This window comes from Propithecus coquereli, unplaced genomic scaffold (genome assembly GCF_000956105.1).
Source record: "Propithecus coquereli isolate 6110/MARCELLA unplaced genomic scaffold, Pcoq_1.0 Scaffold453, whole genome shotgun sequence".
In the NCBI taxonomy this organism is placed as follows: Eukaryota; Metazoa; Chordata; class Mammalia; order Primates; family Indriidae; genus Propithecus; species Propithecus coquereli.
Window position 1 is genome coordinate 582,596 of NW_012150319.1, and position 13,713 is coordinate 596,308.

The 13,713-nt window shown below is 35.2% G+C and overlaps 1 protein-coding gene across 1 annotated transcript in view; it reads left to right on the forward strand.

Moving 5' to 3' along the window:
- DIAPH3 (diaphanous-related formin 3) overlaps nucleotides 1–13,713 on the forward strand; it is a 536,888-nt gene that overhangs the window by 292,592 nt on the left and 230,583 nt on the right. Inside the window, 1 exon segment of the mRNA XM_012654946.1 lies at nucleotides 4,356–4,595. Coding sequence (XP_012510400.1) covers nucleotides 4,356–4,595 — 240 coding nt within the window.

Sequence of the window (13,713 nt, forward strand, 5' to 3'; positions counted from 1 at the left end):
TTCCTTATAATTAGGTATTTATGTGAACTACAGCTTTCAGAGTATAAAGTCAATTAAGACTGAAGCCAGTAACTTATCAATCAGTAGGTTATCATACTGTTAGAAAGTAAGTTAAATGAATGGTTACTTTTATAGTGGTTTTAGTGAGGAATAAGAATGATATGGAACATTTACTAAAATTTCTTTTGAGGTGACCCTACATAAGTGTGTATAGTAGGGTAGGGGAAAAAAACTCAACAAATTTTGAATAAGTTCACTTCTGACAACCTCCTATTTATGAAAGAAACTGTGCAAAGAGAACTATATGGTGTTAAACATAGTTGTCATACAAAAAAGTCATAGCGATTCTATTTTTTCCCCCATAAATTAGTGGATAAAATTAAAATTACCACTAGGCATAGTGGCTCACGTCTGTAATTCCAGCACTTTGGGAGGCCAAGGTGGAAGGATCACTTGAGCCCAGGAGTTTGTGGTTACAGTGAGCATGATTATGCCACTGTACTCCAGCCTGGGCAACAGAGCAAGACCCCATCTCTTAAAAAATTATACTTGAAAAACATGACTTTCTGTTGCCATTCAAAATATTATTTGAGGCCAGGTGCGGTGGCTCATGCCTGTAAGCCTAGCACTCTGGGAGGCCGAGGCGGGAGGATCACTCGAGGTCAGGAGTTCAAGACCAGCCTGAGCAAGAGCGAGACCCCATCTCTACTAAAAAATAGAAAGAAATTAATCGGACAACTAAAAATATATAGAAAAAATGAGCCAGACATGGTGGCGAATGCCTGAAGTCCCACCTACTTGGGAGGCTGAGGCAGAAGGATTGCTTGAGCCCAGGAGTTTGAGGATGCTGTGAGCTAGGCTGACGCCAGGGCATTCTAGCCCGGGCAGCAGAGCCAGACTCTGTCTCAAAAAAAAATATATATGTATATATATGTATATATATTTTGATCACCACAGCTCTTCATTTCTACATTTGGCTTAGTCTTTGGCAGACAAGTCAGAGTTCTAGTACCCTTATCAGGAGACCAGAATGCAAATTCCCAATGTTGATAAAATGTGGAAAGTGATGAGGATGAGGAAATGTTGTTCAGTTTTAAAAAATACATGAAGTTTTATATATATTAAATGTATATTTTATATATATGTTCATATATATACGTATATATGTTCCTACCTTTTCACCTTTTTTATTTGATTCCATCTGAAGAAACAAACTGATTTAAATAATGAAAAAAAGTCCTCCTATTATTATAATAGATACCAAGATCTAGATCTGGGAACATTAACCTTAAATGAAATTTTATTTCTTAATTAAAAAGGACAACTATTTACTTAGGGGATCATTGTACAGCTAAATAGTGAACTAAAGATAGGAACTATATCCAGGTGACCTCTAAAGGTCCATTCCAGCTTTATAATTTTGTTTATTAAAATACATTTATTTAATAATTGTCAGAATACTAATTAATCTAAATTTGGAAGAAAGAACAATATGTAAAGGACATCTATTAAAAAAAGTTACATTCAAAGCTCTGCTTTAGGTTACCTTTCCTAACTTTGCTTTGTCAGGGTTTTTCATGAACTTGTAGCACTTTGTTCTGCATTACATCATAGACTTACTCTATCTTTTCAAGGTACCTGTCCCTAGTGCCAGATAGACTCATTATTCATACAAATCTAGGTTATATTTTTCTAGGAAAATTAATTACTTTATGCTGGCTACATATGGTTAGCTTGTCAGCAGGAAAGCTTTAACATATTTTGGGGTGGTAAAATGTAGGCATTTAAGCAGGCTTTTTTTCTCTCTCTTTGTGCATGAAAGTAGTACATTAATATATGTTAGAATTAATACATTTTGTAATACTAATGTTTTACATGGAATACTGGAGAATTTCTTCTCATGTTTATTGCAAAGTGCCTAATACGTGACTTCATAATCATGAATAGGGGCACCTACTGAGAACAGAGATGTTGTGAGCCCGTTATACACCTTTCGAATGGCCATAGCTATATATATTACAAAGTGAGTGCTCTTTTGTTCGTGTCACTATTCTAAAGGATATATTAAGTGTAATAGAGCATTATTATTTTTACCAATGTAATATGGATATCTGTCATTTACAATGTTTAAGAATAAAGAAGTCCAGGGAAGTGAGTACATTTGGGAGCATACACTACATTTTAAGACAAATGTCTTTATGAAAAGTAATTTCTGCTTAACCCTACTTTGTGTACTAGAGATACAGTGTTTAAAAAGAATGATTCATGCCTATAAAGATGTGATATTCTAAAAGGCCTCCCTTTGTTTTTCTACAATTTTATATTGCTTAGACTTACTCTATAAAACCTTTAGTAATGGTCCTCTCCTCCCCTCCCCTCCCCTCCCCTCCCTTCCCCTCTCTTCTCCTCTCCTCTCCTCCCCTTCCCTCCCCTCTCCTCCCTTCCCCTCCCCTTCCCTACCCTTCCCTCACTTCCCCTCCTCTCCTCTCCCCTCCTCCCCTTTCCCCAGCTCTTTCCTCCCCTCCTCCTCCTCTCTGCTCTCCTTTCCTTTTTCCTTTCCTTTAGACAGGGTCTTGCTCTGTTGCCCAGGCTGGAATGCAGTGCTGTGCACTGCAGCCTGGACTCAAGGGATCCTCCCACCTCAACCTCTTGAGCAGCTCAGACTACAGGCACAAGTCTCCACGCCCACTTAAATTTTATTTTTTGTAGAGATGTGGTCTCACTGTGTTGCCCAGGCTGGTCTAGAATTTGTGGCGTCAGGTATTCCTCTCACCTCAGCCTCCCAAACTGCTGACATTGCAGGCATGAGCCACCACAACTGGTTCTTTTCTTTCTTTTTCAAAATATGTTGTTGAGCTTACAGTTTTTTTACTTTCATTTAGTAGAAAAAAATTTATTTTCCCTAGACAGGGAAATCTGAAGACATTCCTTAAAGTACTTTGTAGAGCAGACTTCTTGTTTAACTACATTACTTGAACTCTTAGAATCTTGATTACAGATAAACATTTAACATGTCGAGTGGCTAGGGAAAATGTTAGATTTAAATTAGTTATTTATATTATTTGATGATGGAGCTTTTCAGTCACTGTAAGGATTTTGTCCATCTGAAAATACTCTCTCAGAAGAGTGTACCAAGAGCTAATTCTTTACTGCTTAGTTTTGTTAGATGAGTAAGATGAGTTATATTAAGTCACTAAGACAGTGTCTGTAAATATCATGTTGAAGTCTAAATAAGCTTTTGTGTAGTATATTTTAAATAACAATATTATATTATGAGCAGATAGATTTCTGTGTCCTAAACAATTATGATTTCCACTGTATTTGGCATCCTACAAGCTTTATATAGTGGTGTTTTTTTAGCCTTTCCTTCAGGGTCTACAGCTAAGAGAACTGGTCCCTCTTTTAACCCTTTTGTGTTCTGTCACTATTTTCTTTTCTGACCTTGCCTCAAACTGCTTTTGATATTTACAATAGTTGTTGAATCAGCAGTTTTACTATTACTGCCCCTTCAGTTTGTTTTAAGTCTCAAATCCCTAAGGCGAGGAATTCATATCTGGCTTAAATGCAGTTATGTCTACAGGTACATAACATGTGTTGAATATGACACAGGGAGTGAGCATAAAGGCAAGAACTTACCACTTTGTTCTTTTTGACACCTCTAACCCCCCACATTGCCAGGAGACAAACCCAGAGTCCCAAATAGGGTTAACTTGGCATATGTTAGATTTGTGGCTTTGTGCTGCTTCTGTCGTCTGCTACTCCCATGCTTCCTACCTCTGATTCTGCTAAGTTAGTATGTGTCGGGAGTCATTCTACTTTCCTGTGTTTCCGAAGAAAGTCAATTTAGTACAAATTGGGACCTATTTACTCTCCCTCTATCTAGCACATACTGTTAGTCAGCAGGGCTTTGGAGGCCAGCAGTTGCTATTTGAGGAAAACAAACCCTCTTTAGACCTTTCTGAACATGTTTTAAACATGACCCAGTATATTGCAGTGTGGAATAAAAATTATTCAGAGTAATGATATGAATGCTTTGTAATTTGTTACTTGTGTGCCCTGTTACCTTTCTAAAATTTGGTCTTTAAAAACTGTTTATTACTTAATTAAATTGTATCATTTAATTAAAGCTTTCTTTTCATTGAGCATCTAAATTGTTAATTTTGGTTTTAAGAGATGACTCTGGATTCCTTACAAAAATAAGCAGGGCTTTTCTCTCTTCCTGCTATCAGTTTTAGGAGACATATTGCTTCCTTGGTACTGTCATACCAATAAATCATCCCAGATTACTTGCAGCCGTACAGTACTAAAGTATACCATGCATTTTAGAGGAAATCTGCTGTTTTCTTTTCAATCAGATGAGCAATGTGAAGAGACTACGGCCACGGCTCAGTGCTATTCTCTTTAAGCTTCAGTTTGAAGAGCAGGTGAACAACATCAAACCTGACATCATGGCTGTCAGTACTGCCTGCGAAGAGATAAAGAAGAGCAAAAGCTTTAGCAAGTTGCTGGAACTTGTATTGCTAATGGGAAACTACATGAATGCTGGCTCCCGGAATGCTCAAACCTTCGGATTTAACCTTAGCTCTCTCTGTAAAGTGAGTTTGTTTTTTAAAAACACATATTTGCCTGAACACTTACTCTTAAATGTCAGCCCTGATTACATTATTTAAATATTTTTATTTTGATGTGCTCATTATCAGGAACTTGAACTGAACCATGAACTCAAACCCAGAGTGAACTGAGCTAATTTACTCAACCTCTGAACTAAATCCAAATATTAATTTTCTCTGATCTGCAAATCCAACCAAAGGATTTTGTTTAATAACAAAATTATATTGTAAACCTATGCTTACTCAAACCAATGAAATAGAACATCAAAATATTATTTAAAGTTAATATTTATTCAGTTCAGATACCTGCATAGAGTGGTATATATATTGAGTATTGCTTAAGGCATGCCATTAAAATTTTTAACTTTAACTATTTAAAGATTTCTCTGCATTGTTTTTGTAAGCAGACTTTGTATAAAAGGAAATGATTATATTAGGAATAAACATACATTGATGTCATTGATTTTTGAAATGTTTCTATCTAAACGTAATTTTAGAGGGTATGAAAAAGAGGTAAGTTTAGAGATTTTCTTCTCCTTGGTCTTCCACAGGTTGATTTTCCTTACAGAAAATATGTTCAATGTTTTATATAACAAAGCTCTTTCCTGAGGAGTGGGCCGTGGTAATAGTGCTATTGATCTGCTTACAACAAATTCTTCTCAGTTGTACATCACAAGAACAGCTTTCTCTTGTTCTTGACCTTGTAACAGCCACACTCTCTGATTAAGGAATTTGATTATTACTATTGCCAGTTAGGGATGGAAGGTGAGAAACGAGTTCAGCTTTAGCTATGAGTTTACTGAATAGTTATTCTCTGGGGGCTTTCATTAATTTTCTTATATATTTTCCCCCACCTAAGCCTCTTAGTGGTATCGTGTGAGCTTTTCCACTGTGTCATCTCCATCCTTCTGTTTTCCTCCCTTGTTTTCTCAGCCTGCTCTATTTGGTTAAGATCCCTAGCCTAGCTGATTCAATTCCTAAAACATATCTTGAGGACTTTGCACATCTATTGCATGCTTACTCAGGGTGAAATCCTGTGTCAGATGCTTTGCTAAATTATCTTTTTAATGTATGTGATTAATATTTACCTGGCATACATGGGACTCATTACACATGTAAGCCATTCATTATGATTAAGTGCTTTAATGAAACTATATACACAAAGTCTGGCAACAGAGTTAAGACAGAAAGGCTAGCTCAGCTACAAGAGGGCAGTTAAGTTTTCAGAGAGGAACAAGAATTTGAGGTGGATCTTGAAGGATGAGTAGATGTTCTGTGAGAGGAAGAGGCATCCTAAGTGAGAGTCAGCAGTTTGCATAAGGGGTTATAGCGTGGCATGTGTGAGTACACTTGAGTGGTCCAATCTCTTTGGAGACTAGATGGGAAAGAAGTGGGGCTAATGGGACTGAGGTGGTGAATTGGTCTAGGTCATGAAGAACTTTGATTATCATGCCTAGTGATGGAGATTTTATGGAGACATGTTAGTTCTATAAGGCAAGTAATGTGATCAGATGTTTTGTAGGAAGATATTTCTATCAATAGTATGGAAGAAGGTTAAGCTGCACTATCAAGTACTATTGCCCTTAAACATATGTGGCTATTTAAATTAAAATTAGTTAAAATTTAGATAAAATTAAAAATGCAGTTCCTCAGTCACACTTGCCACATTTCAAGTGCTCAGTGTCCATGCCTGTTGACAGCATAGATATGGCACATTTCCATCATCGCAGAAAGTTCCACTGGACAGTGCTGGGTTAGAGGGTTATAGTGGGGAGCTATTCGGTGATTGGCTGACACTTAGTGTGTGACTGAGGAAATGGAATGAAGAAGGTGGATAGGGACGATAGTGTGGGAGGTGGAGGAGAGAGAGAGATCAAAGATAACTCCCAGGTGTCTAGCTTAGCCAGCTGAGGGAGATTTTGCTACTGACATGTCTGAAGTGGCTACTCAAAAGGGAATGAGATCAGTGTGGTTTTTGCAGTTGTTGTTATTTCTCTCCTCTTGTTTACTTCAGTATCTTAAAGGGCATGTGATTGAAGCTGCTTTATTCAATTATTTAGCAAATATTTGAGTGTCTGCTGTGTAACTATCATGGTGATGGTTTCAGATGATGGGAGTTCTGAGCTAAGATAATGGTAAAGGGGTTTGAGATAGAATGGTAAAGGGGATGGAGGGAAGTGTACACATTTGAAAACATCTAGGGAATTTTTCAGGTCATGGTGGTTGTGAACTTGGAGGCTGAAGGAGAAGGAGGCAAACAAGACTGCCAGGTTCAGGCTTTCCCTGAGAAGGGAGGCAAAGTAAAAAAAAAAAAACAGGATGAGGAGCAAGATAGGGGAGAAGTTAAGTCCACACCTACAAACCTACTGGGGTTTGTTTCCTAGTGCAAAAGTATCTTTGTTCCTTTTTAAGTTTTGCATCTCAGAAGTATAGTTGACTCACAAGAAGTTGGCTGCATGCCTTCCCCTAAGGAGAGCTGTTGACAGGAGACTAGTTCAGATTAATAACGTGGAATAGCCTAATACAGAGCTTGGTACATAGTAAATACTCAATAAATAGCTGTTAAGTGAGAGAAACTTGTTGCGATAAGACACAATGTAGTGTCTTATGTTTATTTTGTAGTTGAATAAATAGACATTCTTTCGTTGAGATACAATCACTGATGCATAGTAATTTTAAAATCTTTTGTGAATGCAATGCATGCTGTTATTCTTTTACTGAAGTTAGTCTTCAAACCAGTTAATCTGTCTCCAGATAAAGAGTTGACTGCATTTTTATGCAATGAGACTGGGTATTTTGATCATCCCTCATAGGAGCCTTCTGTTGTGCAAGAAACAAAATAAATACTACAACTTCATATTTTTTATTAGCCTACATGTCAAGTTGAAAGCATATATTGAACAAGATGATATCTCATCATGTTTGTTATCAGAAGTAGCAGCTTGATCTTTGACAATTGTGATTGAATTTTCACACTGAGTATAAAGCATTTGGTTTGACGATAAACCTCTCCACGAGGAATTCCATATTTATTTGACAGTACAAAGACAGGGAAATATTTTAATCTGTTAAAACATGCTGGGTAATTATATGACACTTAACATTCTATATCCCAAATCCTTACTTTTAAATGGCCTTTGCAAATTTAGCTCAAGTATGAAAAATGAATAAAAATTTATATTAAATTATTAACTTTGCATTGTTTTGAAATAAGTATATGATTCTTTAGTTCCAACCACATTATAGTTTAATTTTAGGAGCTATATTATATCTTTGGATACATTTGTAATTGGGATGGCTAATTATAATGTCTCTGAGTTCAGAGAGAAAAAGTTTATTTACTTTTTTATATCCCAAAGATTTGATGTGACATATGACAAATATGTATATATAAAAGCAAGACATGACATGTAAGATAAACATAAACTAGAATTTAAAATTAAAGTTAATGTATAGATGTGGGACTTTCTGGTGGCCAAAGTGATGTGCAAACATTTTCATAAAACTTTGTGAGCTGAAAAGAGTGTTTTCTCTGATTAGCTAAGGCTGAGTTTCATAAGAAATTTTACCTGTGTATCTTTATAAAAGAGAAATGTGATGTTGAACAGTATTCTTATAAATAACAAATGAGTTAGTTTCATGAGGATCTTTCTTTTAAAACCATACCTCTCTCCCCTTCTCTTTCCCCCTACTTTCCCCAAAATTGTATATAGGGCCTCTTAAGGACCTGGTATCTTAACCCTCATGAAAAAATACAAATATACTTTCCAGTCACAGTAGTGATACTCCTAGTTTAGGTAAAATGGTATAAGTACCTTGCTTTCTGATGACTTGACTTTTTGAAAGTATAAACTTTAAACTATACAGAAAAATGGAGTACTGCTTGTAATTAAAAAATTCTCCAAAGGTATTACTGGGAGTTAGATAAAACTTGGTTAATAGGCATTTTGAGATTGTATTCTTGGTGGGGGGAGGTTGCTATTGATTAAACGTAAATCTGTATCCTTACAAATCTAATCAGCAGATGGTAGGTGCTTTTCTTACCAAAATACCTACCTGGAAAAATTTGTATGTGGTTAGTGTTGAAGGTGTTTCTTCAAGAGAACCTGTTGGTAGGACTGAGATCTCTTTTTCTCCAAGTAGATCAGCATTCTAGGTAAAGAATAAATCGACCCAAGCATCAAAGTTCAACATCATATTAAAATATATTAATAATTTTGACTTGGAAATTTAAGAAGCAGATGTTACTAATCCACACACAATGTTTAATAATGTTTACTAATGTCTAATGAGATGTGTGATTTCTGAATAACAAATCATTCTGATCAATACAACAGGATGATGTAGCTCTTTGTTCAAGGTAATTAGATAAACTGACTTCCTATATTGGGATAATAGATATAAGTTTTGAAGGAATTTATTAAGTGTAATAACTAATTTTTATCAGTATTTATGCTGTTGTTCTTTGGGAGAATTGCAGAAACAAATAACTATTGATTCCACTTTAAATTTATCCATACTGTCTCTTCATAGGAAGCTTTCTGTTCTCTAGGGCAGTAGAATATGGAATGAGTTCATCTCAAAGTTGAAGTCATTAAAGGATACATAATAATGGGGCCGTGGATGTTGGGGGTTAGATGTTAAAAGGGTGAGGGTGGCAGGCATGATTGATTTTTACCTATAAATTCTCTTTTCCAGTGCATGATTTTTTAATCTGATCTTGTAGGTATTCCTTTTATAAATACAGGCTAACCAAAAGTAGAATAACTTCACCAAAGCTGTGATAGGGATAATTAAAACAACAGAAACAACAACAAACATTGAATTCTCACTTTCTTTAGTGTTTCTAACAACCCAAGTGAGTGACTTTTTAAAATTATGACAGCTTTTTGTTGGATGATACTGATTTGTAACCTGGAGTACCCTTTAAAAAAATATGATGCCTCAGCATCAACATCAGTTAAATTAATTCATAATATATGGATGTGGATTCTGATTAGTCACATATTTAAAAGAGCTCCCCAGGTGATTTTATTTTTATTTTTATTTTTATATGTTTGAGATAGTCTGGCTCTGTCCCCCAGGTAGAGTGCAGTGGCGTCATCATAGCACACTGCGAGCTCAAATTCCTGGGCTGAAGCGATCCTCCTGCCTCAGCCTCCCTAGTAGCTGGGACTATAGGCACATGCTACGATGCCTGGCTAATTTTTCTCTTTTTAGTAAAGACAGTGTCTTGCTCTTGCTTAGTCTGGTCTTGAACTCCTGAGCTCAAACAGTCCTCCTGCCTCAGCATCCCAGAGCGCTAGGATTACAGGCATGAGCCACAGTGCCCTGCCCCCAGGTGATTTTAACACTCAACCTGAACTGAGAACTGCTTTATCTGCCTTCTGCCCTACTTATATATCCCAGAATGCAAAATTCCTGATTGGTAGCCTGGAACAAAAAAACAAACATAAAAAATGAAAACTAACCAACACCAAAACAAAAACAAAAAAGAAACAACTTTACTTCTTCAGTTGAGGATAAGTGATGAAAATGTTTCCAAGAACTGTTGCTTTTGTTTCATGCCAAGCTGAACACTATTCTCTAAATGAAGACTTTGATAAGGAGTGTGAATTTCAGGCACATAGTGGAACTCAAACACGTTGAAGGCCAGTGTCTTGAGTCATTTTGCAAGTCTCTACCTTGTGCAAGTAGAGTTTCAGTGACTATGAAAGCATGAAAAACAATGTCTCTGCCTATCACAGAAAGTTTTTATTTTGCATACCTGTCACAGTCACACAAGTGAATGTTGTGAATTGTTTTTGTGAAATTTTGATTCTCATGAATCACTTTTTCCTTTACTCTATGAAGTTATTTTTAAGAACGATCTCTGCCAAACAAATCCATTGTTCCTTCTGCATTCAGTGTGTGTTTTAAAGGGATTTTTATTCTTTATCAGATTGGCAAAATCATACCAGTAAATTTTGGCACTCTTTTCAAGTAAAGCAGTTATGGGCCAAAGACTTACAAATAACAAATGCTGTTCTCATTTTACATACAGCCAGTTAAATCATAGAAAAACCGTTTTCCAAAGCAATGTGAAACTATTTAGAATGCTTAACCCCCTTTGACTCATTTACTGCAACATTTAATCTATAAAATTTTCCAAGAAATATTAAATTGGCTTTTCTACAGTGTTTTTGATAAATACTTTTCATATCACCTTTGTTTTTTCCATCGCTATTAAGCATTATAAATTAGAATTATTATTTTAATAGAATTAAAAAAGATAGAGTGGCTTTGCTAAGGCTCACCCAATATCTTGCTTGTATGTTGTCATCTTACTGCTCTTGTAACAAGCATTGCTACTCAAATCCGCCATTCCCCCAAAGACCCAGCCTCAGAATCTTCCTCAACACCATGCTATAGACAGCTACCCCATCACAGATAGCACCCAAGATGATTCTTAACTGCCATACCTGGTTTTCTTTAGTCTCCTCTTTTTATACATTTTATAAATGAAAAATCAAAAACTAAGCAAATAAGACACTCCATTTCTGATATTCTAAGGAGCTTATTGTTTACTTCTCCTTTATCAAGAGCCTGCATTGTTTGTGTATTTTTGGGATCAGAGATAAAACATGCAACATTATTATTCATGTAATAATACTTAGCCCATGGTATTTGTGAACATTTGTTCTTGAGAGACAGGAATGAGTATGATGATGAAATGGGTCCATAGATGGTTCCAATGTTAGGAAGTACATAGCAAATCCAATATTACCACAAAAAACTCAGAAAAATACCACTTGAGATATATCAGGCATGGGTTTTTGTTAAGTCCTTTAAATGTCAAGTTTAGAAGCTTCTGTATTCTATTTAAAAAAATACGTTTAATTTAAAATAATGAGTTTGATTCACTTATATTGGATGTCAAAATGAAAATACAACTTATCAAAATTTCTTAAATGCAACAAAAGCAATGCTTAGAGGGAAGTTTATAGTATTGAATGCATACATTAGAAAAGAAGGAAGATAGAAAATAAATAATGTAAGTTACAACCTTAGGAAACTTAAAAAAAAAAGAGGAGGAGGAGGAAAACAAGAGCAAATGGAATTCAGAATAAGACACATAAATAATTATATATTTGAGCAGATATCAGTGAAATTGCAAATAGTAAAAAAAAATCAACAAAACCAAAATCTGATTCTTTTTAAAAATTAGAAACAATGATAAACCTCTAGCCAAGCTAACCAAGAAAAAAAGAAGATACAAATTAATCATATCAGAGATGGAAAAGGGGATATCATTACTTATCCCATGGACTTAAAAGGATGATAAAGGAATATTACTTACAATACAAAGCCTACAAATCTGATAAGCTAGATGAAGTGGACCTTGATAGAGGCAATCTACCAAAATTTATTCAAGAAGAAATGGATAATCTGAATCTATTAGAGTAAATTGAATCAATAATCAATAACCTTCCCATACAGAACAAGGCCCAGATGGTTTCACCAGTAATTTCTCCCAAACATGTAAGGAAGAAATCTTACATCTGATTCTCTAAATCTGTTCAAGTATCATAATTAGAAGCAGAGGGAACACTTGCTAAGTCATTCTATGAGTCCAGGCTGGTTCAGTCTTTGAAAATCTATATAATCCATCATATTGATGGGCTAAAGAAGAAAAATCATATGATCTTATCAATAGATGCAGAAAAGGCACATGACAAGATCCAACATTCATTCATGATAAATATTCTCAAAAAACTAGAAATAGAATGGAACGTCTTCATATTGTTAAAGAATATCCACAAAAGACCTGCAGCTGGCACCCTATTTAGGGGAAACAAGGCAAGGGTGTCTTTTGTCTCCCTGTGCCACTCCTATTCAATATGGTACTGCAGGTCCTGGCTAATACAGTAAGACAAGATAAATAAAAGGTGTACAGATTGAGAAGGAAACAATAAAACTATTCACAGATGAAATGGTTGTCTATGTAGAAAATCCCCCCAAAATTGACAAAAAACAAACCTCCTGGAATGAATAAGTAATTATAACAAAGTTTTAGGACATGGGGTCACTTAATAAAAAAAAAAAAAAAACTTAATTGGTTTCCCTTATACTAGCAAGAAACAATTGTAACTTGAAATTAAAAATAGTACATATGTATTTTTTAGCACCAAAAAAATTGTAGGTATTAATGTAACAAAATACATAAAGATCTATATGAGGAAAATTACAAAACTATGATAAAAGAAATCAAAGATCTGAAACAAAAGGAAGGTATTTTATTTTCATGGAAAGAATATCTCAGTATTGTTAAGATGTGAGTTCTTCCCAACTTGGTCTATAGTTTCAGCACAATCCCAATCAAAACTCCAGCAAGTTATTTTATGGATATTGACAAAATGACTTCAAAGTTTATGCAGAGAGGAAAAAGACACAGAATAGCCAACACAATACTGAAGAAGAACTAAGTCAGAGGGGTCTGACACTACCTGGCTTCAAGACTTAGTTTAGTATAAAGCTACAGTAATCAAAGCATTGTGGTATTGGCAGGGGAAAAAAAAAAAGTCAATAGAACAGAATAGCCCAGAAATAGGCCCACATAAATATTGTCAACTCATCTTTGACAAAGGAACAAAGGTAATTCAATGGAGAAAGAATAGTCTTTTAAAGAAAAGATGCTGGAACATGGACATGCAAAAAAAAAAAATGTAGACACAGACTTCATATTTTTTACAGAAAATAACTTAAAATGTATCATAGACCTAAATGTAAAACACAAGACTATACATTTTACAGACAATAACGTAAGAGAAAGCCTATGTGATCTTGGGTTTGGGGATGACTTTTTAGGCACAAAACTGAAAGCATTGTCTATGAAAGAAAAAATTGGTAAGTTGGACTTCACTAAGCTTAAAAACTTCGAGTTTGATAGAATAAATAATATTTGGTACCACAAAAAAGTGACTGTAGTCCACAATAAGTTATGGTATACTTTAAAATACCTAAAAGAGTGGAATTGGAATGTTCCTATCACAAAGAAATGATAAATGCTTAAGGTGTTGGATACCCCAATTACCCTGATTTGATTATTACACATTGTATGCCT